Raw genomic sequence first — 13,502 nt, 5'->3', positions numbered from 1 at the left:
ATCCAGTTCTACAGGGCAACTGTGTGCTATGGCCAAATAAAAATTATAATTTCATGTACTCAGCCAACTATTAACTAGAAAATGGTAAATCTAAAGAGAACTTAGAGATCTTTAAGAACACCTTTCTCATAGTAGAGATGAAAACAACAGAAATAAGAAAACAACCTGACTTTGTTCAGGTTAAGAAAAATTTTTTAAATATTTTAAATGATCCTGAAAACACAACTTTTGAAATTTTGTGAGATGCAGTTAAAGCAATGCTTAGAAGAAATTTTATTAGCTTTAAATGCTTATATTAGAAAAGAACAAAAGTATGTATCAATCATCTGTGTTTCCACCTAAATAAGCCAGAGTTAGGAAAATTAAACCTAGTTGATTGAATAAAGTAACAAATATAAAGTTGATTGAAGGAAGTAACAAATATAAAGCTGATTGAAGGAAGTAACAAATATAAAAGCAGAAATCAATGAAATAGGACAGACAATAGCAAAAATTAACAAAGAAAGCAGTTGGTTCTTTGAAAAAATAATAAAATTATTAGCAAGTTTAAAAAGAGAAAAAACCCACAAATTATAAATAAAAAAGAAGTTATCATTATGGACTCTACACATAGTAAAAGGATAAGGAATATTATGCACAATTTATGCCAATACATTTGACAATTTAGAAGAAATGTCAAATTCTTTGAAAGATATAAATTACCAAAACAAACACAAGAAAAAAATTGTAATTTGTATATCCATGTATTTATTTTTAAACATTGAATTTGTAATTTAAACTCTTTCCATGAAGAAATATTCAGGCTTAGATGGTTTCAATTCTTAATTCTCATTTCAGTTCTCAATTCTCATTTCAGTTCTCAATTCAGTTGAGAGATGGTGAGTTCTCTCAAGCTTTTCAGAAAGAAATAATGCCAGTTTTAACACAGAGTGAGAGGGAAAATTATCAGTATAACCCTGACAAAACCTGACAAAGATTTTGCAAGTAAAGAAAATTACATACCCATATCTGTCATGAACCTAGTTGGAAAATTCCTTTAAATGTTAGCAAATCCAATCCAGCGATATAGTAAAAGAGTACATTTTATGACCTGAGTTGATTTAATATTAAAAAATCATTTAAAGTAATTTACTATACTAAGAGAAAAAAGAATCCTACTATCATGTCAATAGATGCAGAAAAGGCATTTGACAAAATTCAAAAGAAACTAATTACAAAAACCTTCTGCAAACTAGAAATAGGGGACCTCTCTCAACATGGTAAAAAGTGTCAATAGCTTTCATAATACTTCCTGGTGAAATATTGAACACTTTCATGCTAAGTTCAAGATATCTGCTCTTACCACTTCTTTTCAACATGGCATTTGAAGCTCTAGCCATTAAAATAAATAGACGAAAATAAAGTATAGATTGGATAGAAATAAAAAGAACTGTCTTTATTTGCAGAAACATGAGCTTCTACAAAGAAAATTTTAAGGAATCTCTAAAAAGCTACTAGAACTGATGAATAAGTTTAACAGAGTTGTAGGATCAATTGTAGTTCTGTATGCTGGCAACAAACAACTTGGAAATAAAAATTTCAATACAATATGATTTATAATAGCATAAAAATAAAAAGTATTTGAGAATATATTTAATTAAGTGCATATAAAACCTAAGCACTGAAAACCACAGGATATTGTTGAGAGAAGATTTTTAAAGACCTATCCATGTAGATTGAAAGGTATACCACATTAATGGATTAACATGTTAAGATGTCAATTCTTCCAAAATTGCTTAATACACTTAACATAATCTTTATCAGAAATTGTAACAGACTTCTTTGTAGCAGTTGAAAGAGAGCTGATCCTAAAATCAACGTGGAAATGTAAGAATCTGAAAATGGCCAAAACAATTTTGAAAAAGACTGAGAAAGTTGGAGAATTTACACCTCCTTATCACATGACTTAGTAGAAAGCTAGAGTCATCAAGACAGTGTGTTATTAACATGGAGACAGGCAAGTAGACCAATAAAATAGAACAGTGAACCCATACTTATATGGTCATTTGATTTTCTACAAAAGCAACAAAACATTTCAATGGAGAAAGGAAAGTTTGTAAATAGCAAGGGAATGATACTTATTAAATATAGGGGAGAAAAGGAATCTTGTCCCTTATATAAATATTAACTCAGGATTGACCCCAGCCTTAATATAAAACATGACTCTAAAGGTTCTAGAGGAAAACTTAGGAGAATATGTCTCTAATTTTGGGGGTAGCCAAATATTTCTTAGAAAAGACACAAAAAGCACTGCCTAAAAAAAGAAAAAAAAAATAGGCAAAGTGGACAAGAGCAAATTTTAAAGCTTCTTCTCTTCCAAAAATACCATGAAGGCAAGCCATAGAGTGAGAGAAAATATTTGTACTACAAATATCTGTCCAAGGGCTTGTTCACAGATTGCATAAGGAACTCCTACAAATCAGTAATTAAAAAAAAAAATCAGACTAATTTGATCAGACACCTCATAAAAGAAAATACACAAATGGGTGATAAATACATACAAGTATTCTCATTCTCATTGCTTATCAAAGAATCGCACAGTAAAGCACAATGAGATACCTCTACATCCTCCCCATAAGAGCTAAAATTAAAAGGACTGAAAATATTAAGTGTTACTGAGGCTGTGGAGCAACTGGACTCCAGGTGCAAGTCCAGGCATCGCAGGTGGAAGTGTAAGTCATTACAACCCATCTGAAAACTACTGGTTGGCAATCACTAAAGAGAAACTTACCATTCCCTATGACCCAGCATGTCCACCCACAGGTGTATAACTCAGAAAAACTGGTGCTTATGCCCACCAAAAGTGGAGTAGTCATAACAGTATTACTTATGATAGTCCAATTTACATCAATACTAGAAATGGTATAGTCATACAATGGAATACCATGCAACCATAAAAAAAATGGACTAATAACACAAACAAGAATAAATCTCAAAAAAATACATACTGTATGATTCCATTTATATGAAGCTCCAAACTGGCAAAATTAATCTCTGGTGATTGAAATCTGAACAATGGGTGCCTATAGGAGGTGAGATTCACTGGAAAAAGTTAAGGGAATCTCTGGAGGTGGTGGAAACTTTTCATATATTAATTGACTGTTAATTACACAAATGTGTTCATAATTTATGTTTTTAAGATTTGTACGTAAGTTTTTCCTTGACTTAAAAAAGAATATATCAGAATAAAGGTGCTTCATCAATGACTTGAACTCTAAAAAAAAAAAAAAAGTGTTAAGAAAAGTCTCTAATAAATTCCAGAGACTTTTTTTTTTAATAGATTTTATTTATTTATTTGACAGAGAGAGACACAGCAAGAGAGGGAACACAAGCAGGGGGAGTGGGAGAGAGAGAAGCAGGCTTCCCGCTGAGCAGGGAGCCCGATGTGGGGCTCAATCCCAGGACCCTGGGATCATGACCTGAGCTGAAGGCAGACGCTTAGCGACTGAGCCACCCAGGCACCCCAAATTCCAGAGACTCTTGAAAATTACTCTTAGATATCTAAACAGTATCATGACTTGTATTATCCCTATCTTGTATTGATTTCAAACCAAAGAATGACTTACAGAACCATGAGAATAATGAATTTAATGAAATTGAGTCCAGATGTTTTTGAAATTCACTATCTTCTTGAGTTTTCTAGAAAAGTGACTGATAGTAATAATGAAGCTTCCAGCACACAGTGATTTTTGACATCTGAAATCCAGGGTAGAGAGAAACTGTTCCGTAAGGCTATTTAGCAATTCTGTCATTCTCAGTGCCTGATAAACAGTGACTCAGATATCTAAATTGAGATTAATATGCATGCAACACAAAAGGTCAAGTCTTGGAATAGGTATAGCATCAATATTTGGAATGTTTTTATGATCTGCATTTTTCAGATTGTGTTAGAGTAAGAAAGTGTCAGGTTTTTGTTTTGTTTTGTTTTGTTTTTTGACAAGATTCTTGATGGGCAATGATAAGCATTTGTATCATCCCAGAATGTTCAGAAATGACAGTCTTTGCTTGAATGACCTTAAGATGAGATACTTGCAGCTCAAAGGAGAGTAAAGCATACATGTTAATATGGACTATTATAAAATCAAATTGTCTCTGCTAGCATTCCCTCTTCTCTTCAACTACGAAATTCCTTTCAGATCATAATAAGTTGATTTAGGAATTGAGCTTTTAATAATGGAATCTTATATTTCTTAGTCTCTGGACTTTTAAAAGTAAGTGACTTTCAAATCCCCTTCAGAAAGATATATTGCAAAACAGGTGAAGGTCAAAACAAGCAAGTTTGTACTACCAACAAACGTGTTCACAAGCAAAACAAGTTTATCTTTATGAGACTTATGCTAACATATGACATTGATGCCAACAGCTAAAATGTTTCCATGCATTCAATTAACTAAATGAATCCCCCAGTACTCTTGTTCTTTGTCATATCCCATATTTTAGCCCTTTGGAGGTGTGTGTGTGCACATATAAATACACACATATACATATATGTGTACATATATACATATATGTACATACATATATATATACACATACGTGTGATTTTATGTTTCAGGAAAATCCTGAGGAATTTTGGGATGTGTTGACTTCTAAGTCACTTTCTTATTAATTTGTCTACTAAGTTTATTTTATCTAACAAAAGGGCTTAAATAGATATTAAGAATTTTTAAAACACAATGTATTTCTGGAAGACAAACCAAGATCGACCAAGATATCTGTACCATCCTTTAAAATTCATCAATGTTCCCCCAACTCTTGGTGTAGCTACTTTAAGCGTACCTTCTAAAGCCATGAGAAACTGTAGCCTGAGAAGATCAGAATTGTATCCAGATTTTGCAGCCTTGAGAAACTTATTTCTGTCTCTAGTAAGCAACCGATGATAAAGCAGGTCCTCATCTCCAAAGCATGTTTCACAGCACTATTGTGATATTCATCGATAAAGTTAATGTCCTCTCCTCGAGTGTTCCCACAGCTCAACACAGTTGCCTTTGCCCTCTGACTATAATGTGTGGATTCGGAAGATGCTCCCTTCTTTACAACTATGAGTGATGAGACAGACATCAGAGATGCAGGGACTGGCCAAGGAAAAAGCATTAGTACAGGAAGACAGGTTTTTGCTTTTTATTCTCTCTTTGAACAGACATATTAGGTTGGCAAGATAATAAGAAGTTACTACCAATAAAGATTTGTTCATGCTTCATACTATATGAACCCAATAACTAAGTGAACTTTTCCCTTTTTCAACTAGTTGTTTTGTGACACACTAAAAAAAAATGACATTTATGTAAAATCTCCATTTACCAATACGTATTACCTTGTCAAACAAATAATTGGGAATGCAATTTTTTGGAGAGGGAAGGACAAAGTAATTATTTATTCTAAATTGTATATCATCAGGACCCTTATGTTCTTCAGCATTGCTAGAAGTAGTATAAAGTGTGTTATCTCAAAATAGATTTTATTTCCCACATTAATAAAAGTGTACTTAGTGCATTCCCAGCCAAGGATCTGGCATCACAAATTCAGACACAACCAAAGAAATATTCATCACTATAAAGAACCCTAGCTATGAGCCAGGATAATAACTTAAAATGTAAAAATCAAAGCTCATAGTTTTAAGAGGCATGCAAGTATTACACAAGGGGTACTAATGTTCTACAAAATATAACTCACAAAATACAATTATACCACATCATAAATTTTGCTGAAAGTGAATATGTTAGCTATAATAATCATTAAACTTTTAGACAGTTTTGGTGGCTTTCTAGAATTTAGAAGGACCGTTTTTAGAAGGAAGGAAGATAATTAGGTGGCCTAAATCCCTTAAGTAGGTTGTGCCAGGAGGGCTAAACTATTGCTTCTTCCCCTTCTCCTCAGTTAAATTCCCCGATAGAACTAGTGGCCCCTCCAATTCATCCTTGGCCTTATAGTGGCCCCCAGGTCTATGGTCAGGAGCTTCCTGTATGTTTATTGGTGGTGTGGCTTCTGTAATTAAAACTTAGGTTTCAATGCAAAAGGTTTCTCAGGATTTCTATACTTCACCCTTTTCTATCTTCTTCAGTTCTTGAAAGCTATAGAAATTGCTTTGGCTTCGGATAAAATGCAAAAAACAAAAAATGTGCCAGTAAGTCACTGGATTTGACATCCAGTTGACAGCGATCAGAGCATCTCACACTGTTAAGAAAATATAAAAATAATGATTGGTCTTTGTTGTGGCCTTTCAGAGAAGAAACCTCAGCAACCTCCAGGGGAACTGAAGACAGGCAGGAGCCTGAGCACCACAGGCTGCCTGGTGTTTCCATGTTGCTGGGGTCACTTTCTCCCCTTCCCCACCTGCAGGCTCATCCCCAAGAACAGATGCGGGGATCCAGGAACAGAATTGAATAGCATTGATTAATTAATTGAGTTTGGTGCCTTAGGGCCCTATATTTTTGCTCCAACCACTGTACAAATCAATGTACCAGAATATATGTATATTCGGTATTTTACTGATTTTTTTGAAAGTACATTTTTGGCCTCCCGAAGGCAGTGCCCTCAAATGAAAGTACATCCTCCAAGAAAAACTAGTTGACTTTTACAATGTCTGTTGCCTTGACCCCTGATTTCATCTTGATGGAAAGTAAATGTTCCCTATTCAGGGATATTATAAGGAAAATTACAAAGTTTGTCAAATTTATCCTCAGGGAATCCAACTTTCTCTTTACGTATCTTTCCCTCTCATTTAGTAGTAACCCCCACCTTGTCCTATTTTGTTTATAGTGCCCTCAGAGTCTGGCTATAGGGCCCCCTACTAATCTTGCACTCATGGCCTTAATTCACCCTAAAGGATAACACTTTAAATATTTATAAATAAATTAAATAATTAATGTGCTTTAGCTTTCAATGTGCTTTAGCAGTGGAAATTTAATATCCCAATTCCATTGTGGAATACAAGAAGCAAACAGAATGTAAAGTTTCTCACTCCAAATATAGGAAGGTGGACCCTACATAAATCTGTCAAATGCCTAAGTCCTATATGAAAATGTTGCCATCTAGCATTCTATAAAATTTAGCTCATGGAAGATAAATCATCACAGTGTCTTCTTCAGGCCCAAATTATCATTTTTAGATCAAAGAACTTCTGTTATATAGTATAAAAATATAGCTATTAAAATACCAGACAGCAGCCCCTGATCAATAAAACCAATCAGTCATATCCGCATAGGTCAGATAAGTATCTCCAATATCGCATTTCCCATGAAGTCCATGAGGAGCTTTATTTCTATTTTAACAATAACAATATTATTATTTATAGTTTAACATAAACAATGATATTATTCTTGTACCTTATTCTCAATATGCTAAAAATCAAATCCATGATAGTCTTCAAATCCAGCCCTCATTCATATTGTCTTACTTCTATTAGTGGTACCAAAGACTGCTCTTCATTCAGGTGTGAAGCCCAAGAGTCATCTTCAGTTCACTTCTTGTCATCCCCCACACTGCTGACAAATCAATCTTTCAAAAGTAGAACTCCTGTCGGTCAATCCCCTGCTAGAAAACAGGGTGTGTGTGTGGGGGAAGCCAATGCTTCTCCGCCACATGCTCAATTAAGTACCAATCCTTTTTCCTGTGGTTTAACACCATCCAAAATATGCATTAGACATCATAAATATCTCACAGTTCTGTTATCTTTGCTATTATTAAGTATGGTTCTTTTTTATTTATTTATTTATTTATTTATTTGTCTTTTTTTTATTATGTTATGTTAATCACCATACATCACATCATTAGTTTTTGATGTAGTGTTCCATGATTCATTGTTTGCCTATAACACCCAGTGCTCCATGCAGGACATGCCCTCTTTAATACGCATCACCAGGCTAACCCATCCCCCAACCCCCCTCCCCTCTAGAACATATAATGTTCTATTAGCTTCAGTGTACCATAAAGTGATGTGACACTTCTGTACCGTACTCAGTGCTCATCATGGATAGTGTACTCTCAATCCTCTTTACCTGGAGGAAGTGTGGTTCTTATTTGCTAATATTAATGACTGTTTACCGAATACTACTCTTCATGTAAATTACCTTAGATAGCCTCAGGATAATCCTACTAGGTAGATACTATGATATCTTTATTCCTAATATGAGTTAACCTCAATTACCAAGTGAGGTAACATATGAGAATTCATTTCAGCAAAGGTTGTGATATGTCTAAAGTAACAGAGAGAACCAACTGAACAGCAGGGATCCAAGTGTGTATTTTATAGCTCCAAGGCTGATAGCACTAATAATTCCTTGCCCTGGATGTAAATATTAATTCCAAATGGAATGGGTGTCGTTATCCTCTAAGGAAGGAGCATGGCTGCTGAAGGAGGTCATGGAAATTCTGTGCCCCGTTTTCTCTAAGTCATGACAGTAAAATATACCCATTTGCAGCTACTTTGCCTACTTCTCTGGTGACCATATCTAGATTTTCCTCTAACAATTCTGATTTCAAACTTTCTGCTCCTTATAATCAGAGGCATGGTTTAGAGGAAGTGCACCAGGCAACATTGTCAATGAAAAATTGTAAAGCCCATAAAACATATTGACATGATTTTGTAAAGATCATGAGAAAAGGTGTTCAAGGTCGCCGAGTGAGTGGGAACTCGGAATTCCTCCAGTAGGCGGTCCATTGTTACCATTGTTACATGGACTCCACATCAAAGCAAAAGTGAAGGCCCTTCCCTTTTGTCTTCTGACTTCAGAACCTGACCATGTGTCCTAAATTGTGGCCTTACACAAGGCCAGTGTAGTCCATGAAGATACACAACCGATAGCGTAGGAAAAAATAGAGTCCGAGGCATTCTTTCAAATAGCCAGAAAATTGAAGCGAAGAGAAGCAAGTAAAGTAGCTTCTCTTTCTTTTGTAAGCACATCCCCTTGAATGCAAAGGAAAGAACCTGTGTTTGATGTTTGATAAACCTTGTGAAGAGAACGTTTTGCCCAGAGCAGCCTTCATTTTAGGAGATGAAAATTGAATTAGTTCTTGTGGTGTTGAACCCAAACATAAATGGAATTCTTTAACATATGTGCTCAATTAACCTACCATAGATAAGATCAAATAATAAAAATCATTGACATTTCAATTTTCTGAGACTATATTAAAATAAAGTGATGCACACAGAAAGTAAAAATGTTGAAGATATTCTTCAATATTTGCTGTGGGAGATTCAATTAAAATTGAATTCAATTAAAATTCAATATTTGCTGTGGGAGAATCAATTAATAAGTGGAAAGATGTTTCAAAATGTTTATATACTTTTAATTTCAAAAAGCAGTACAATCATGAAGTCTTGATACTTGAAGATCTGTGTGATGTACTTGGCATGGGGGAAAAAGAGCATAAAAATCCACGAGCTTGAGTGTTAATTAAATGTGAAATAACACACAGAGATGACTATTTTATGGTAGCTGCTGAAAATTCCAAAGAGCAAAGGTTTGTCTCTTTATAGTAAAGGGGTTGTAATGCCAAAGCAGAGTCTCCACTTGCTGAAAATGCTCATTCTTTTTTCTTCAGCAACATATATGTCCTCAAAAGGGAGACTGAGTAAAGTTACATCAACTTGGACTATACCTTTGGTTTTATAAAAATTAAATAAATAAAAACACAGTGCCAATTAAAATAAAGATGTGGCTTTTTTTAGACTTTGTATCTAGACTGCTCATTATCTAAGTGTCTCCAACCCAAGTCTGTACTAATGAGCTTTCCTTTCACAGGGAGATAAAGAAGCTGAATTAGGACTTCCATTTTCCCCACTTTGTGATCGGAAGTCAACGATGGTGGCCCAGTCACAAATAGGTACTACTCAGGAATGGTGGTTATGGAGGGTGGGCGTGTGTGAGCCAGTTTTCAAATGGATAAACCATGTTGTTCAAAGGGGCAACATCCATGAAAACCTCACTTCATATTCATAATAAATTTGATCTTCAGACTGATGTATATGGTGCTGAATGATAAGAATTTTGGAAAAATTCTCACAAAATGAATTCAATCAGCAGTATTAGTAAATGTAATTGTTATTTGACTTGTAACCCCTTTACAAATAATGGACTTTCTTCTTGTGTAAGAGACAGCATTTTTTGTGTTTTGTTGCTGACGATTGTAATCTGTAATTCAATCCTTTGTATGTAGGACAATGTAATGAAAATATTAATATATCTGTGTTATCACTAAGTTTGCAATATATAATACAGTAGCTTATATTCCTTCAGAAAAAAAATTCTTTTGATATAAGTAGATAAGCCAGCAAGTTCAGCCCATTATTAAAACATATTGTTGCTATGCTGCATGGTCCAAATATTTGTAATGGTTATTCCCAGAGCCAGCATCTTTATTACTGCGCTGTAAGATTAATAAACATAAGGATTCCCGCCTAACCTCTCTAGCTGCTTCCGTACCAAGTCCTACAAAGCAGCAGTCAACTGTCAGAAAGCTTCTTGCTCTGACATTTGCCCCTTCCCATCCAAGTTCCAAAAGCTATTTTTCTAGCTACCATAACACAGGTGCCTACGATTGTTTAGCAGGTATGAATGTGACAGGGTAAGAACCTCCTCAGGCAACCTAGAAAGAAGGGAAGTTTCTGAGGCTTGTTGCCATAATATAAATTGCTATCCTGTTAGTGGAGGTGACACGTCATTTGCGAGGCTCCACATCCCAGGCATTTAAAACCACAGACAGAACGGAAGTAGCACACCGGTAGCCGATTAACATTGCTTTGAGTCGAAGGCATCAATTAAAACACAAAACTATTGAAGTTTTCTTGAATTAAAATTTCACCTTAGGGCTGCATTTACATGTCCGGCTCTTGATTTCCGGGGGGCGTGATTTCAGGATTGTGAGATAGAGCCCCGAGCCCCGTGTGGGCTCCAGCCAGGTGTGGAGCCTGCTTGGGATTCTGTCTCTCCCTCTGCCCCTCCCCCACCCTCTCACCCTCTCTTAAAAAAAAAGGGACCCTAATGTATAATATTATTAATCCAGTTACTTGAAATGTGAATTATTTGTATCTGATGGATGGGATATTCTTCAAATGTGGATATTTCTGGGCACAGTAGCACTTAAAAAGCCTCCCTCCAGCTTCCTCTTATATTCGGACGGTCGTCCATAGCTCCCAGGTGTGAGGCCACAAGCACTTGATTTCCAGGGGCACACCTCTCCAGGGACTTTTAGTGTTGAAGTGTGTACAGAGTGCGCAATAGGTTGTCTCCTCCACCTAAACACCACGGGGGAAGGGCTCCCTAGAGGACAGTGCCCCCTCCTCTCTATGTGTCATTTTCTATCTTGATGAGTACTTTACATTTAAAGTTGTTATTCATCCTGACATCTCAAGGTGGTGGGAATAATGCTGTCTCCCAGAGATGTTACTGTTCTCTTCACTGATTTGACAGAACACGCCCACAGGCTGTGAACTAACACTTTACATCCAGAGAATAATAAACAGCAATTTGAAATATTAACACACTGGCAGAAAGCTCTGACTGATACAGTAAGAGGGGGAAAAAGCGGTTGCCTTCCTGTGGCCTGAGAAAAAACTTCAATTATTTCGTTTCTTTGAAGCTTAGATATTATTTTTTGTTGATTAGTAATAAATTCGAAAAGCAAGTGGAGACCTTTCAGAAAAGTAATGATCCCTCTCACTGAGAGAGGAAATTATATTCACTCTGGTTAGATTTGAATTTATTGTTAACAAGAGTATAAAACTGAATATTAAATAGGAAAGCCAATATACATGAGTTATCAGGCTTAAAATTGGATCACTTCCACTACTTGGGAGATTATTTTATAGAGCTATTAAACTATCTCTAAAGATTATGTTATTAGAATTTAAAAAAAAAGATTATGTTATTAGATTAAAAATAATTGCACAGCGTAAGCTGAACCAGTGTTGTAGCTGATAATTACTATCAGGTGCGTCAGACTCTTCATTATTACAGATTTTAGAATTCAAGAAATTGTAATGTTTCAATTTATATATATATATATTTTTTGCTTTTGTAGGTTTCATTGATTTCATAGTAGAGCCAACATTTTCTCTTCTGACAGACTCAACAGAGAAAATTATTACTCCTCTTATAGAGGAAGCCTCAAAGACAGACACTTCTTCCTATGGGGCAAGCAGGTTTGATATTTTCTCCCTTTTTGCATCCTTTTTTATCTTTGTGTTGTTTAATAACCTTTTACTTAAGATTATCTTATTATCTCTTACCGCAGGGCGGGACGTTCTTAAAAGAATTATTAGGTAGTATTTCCACCTAGTGGCTAGGTGTGATATTGCATCTGCCTTTGAAATTCACTTGATGTCCAGGGCAAAGTGTATCTAATGAGTATAACACAAGAGTATTCAATACTCAGGAGAATGAAAATATCTGAATTTTCATGCAAATGCATATATTATGCCTTGGATATTAACATATCTAGTTGTGTCAGTTTGCTTACAAACAAACCAGTTACAACCCACTTGTACATACCAATTACAACCCACTTGTACATCTGGGGAGAATCCTCTACCAAAAGAAGGCTTGTAGCTGATGTGGGTACAACAGATGTGTATAACATGTAACAGTAATACCCATTATATATACAATCACTTACAGTATTTCAAGCTGAACACTTTTCATCAATAAATTTGTTAAGGCATATTATTTAAAGCTTCCAGTTGAAACTAGTCATGCTTAAATTCTTGTCCATCTGAACACACAATTTTGCTAGTGGCACACCAACAGACTCTCTACGTGGGGCCCCAGTGAGGACACTGAGGAAATGTTCTACCTGAGAAAGATTCGGGGGAGCCCCCACTTAGGACTCCAGAATCGTGATGCCCCTTTATTGATGTTCACCAATGGACTCACTGCTAAGTCAGCTCACCTCAAGTTTCCACTGTTCTAATCAGGCCTAGCCACCCCATGATGCAAGAGTGCTCCAACCTGCTGCTCTGGGAGTCCTTGACCGACCCAGGGACTTCCAGCCAGAGTCCCGGCCCTCTCCCTGAGAGGAGAAAAGGAGGGACGTGAGCAGCCCGGACGCACCCTCCAAACTGGGCCTGAGCACTTGCCTTTCTGGGTCAGCGTTTGGTTTTGTAAAGTGTTTCAGGCTTTGCTCCCTCATTTCATATCTTGACCTTTGTGTTTTTTGGGCTTTTTTTTTTTTTCATTGTGACTATTAGTTTCAGCACCTTTCTTGTGTTCACAGCGTTGATTTGTTTAGACGATCAAATATGAAAGGCACCGTGAACGACGGAACCTATTCCCCAGACTACTCCCTGACAAGCGTAGACCTACAGAGCTTCAAAAACAACCTGGTGGACATCATCCAGCAGAACAAAGAGAGGTGGAAAGAGTTAGCTGCACAAGGTAGAGTTGTTTATGAAGCCTAACTGCCACCTCCTTCTTTCTTAACTCCTCTAGGGTTTTGGCTTTCTTTCCCCACCCCCCCTAGATTTC

General features: G+C 36.0%; 1 protein-coding gene and 1 long non-coding RNA gene across 7 annotated transcripts in view; one reads left to right on the top strand and one right to left on the bottom strand.

Annotated features, from left to right (window-relative positions):
• The window catches only part of PDE1A (phosphodiesterase 1A), a 323,167-nt gene that overhangs the window by 281,215 nt on the left and 28,450 nt on the right, over nucleotides 1-13,502 (top strand). For all 6 annotated transcript variants that reach the window (XM_078071072.1, XM_078071073.1, XM_078071071.1 and 3 more), the window contains exons 12-14: nucleotides 9,783-9,864; nucleotides 12,061-12,181; nucleotides 13,252-13,412. In XM_078071072.1, the coding sequence (XP_077927198.1) occupies nucleotides 9,783-9,864; nucleotides 12,061-12,181; nucleotides 13,252-13,412 (364 nt within the window). The remainder of the gene's footprint in view (nucleotides 1-9,782; nucleotides 9,865-12,060; nucleotides 12,182-13,251; nucleotides 13,413-13,502) is intronic.
• LOC118528025 (uncharacterized) overlaps nucleotides 1-13,502 on the bottom strand; it is a 45,519-nt gene that overhangs the window by 22,233 nt on the left and 9,784 nt on the right. The window lies entirely within an intron of this gene.

The sequence above is a fragment of the Halichoerus grypus genome, chromosome 4 (assembly GCF_964656455.1).
Source record: "Halichoerus grypus chromosome 4, mHalGry1.hap1.1, whole genome shotgun sequence".
Classification (NCBI taxonomy): domain Eukaryota; kingdom Metazoa; phylum Chordata; class Mammalia; order Carnivora; family Phocidae; genus Halichoerus; species Halichoerus grypus.
The sequence above is the reverse complement of the archived record's forward strand: the minus strand, read 5'-3'. Positions and strand labels throughout refer to the sequence as shown.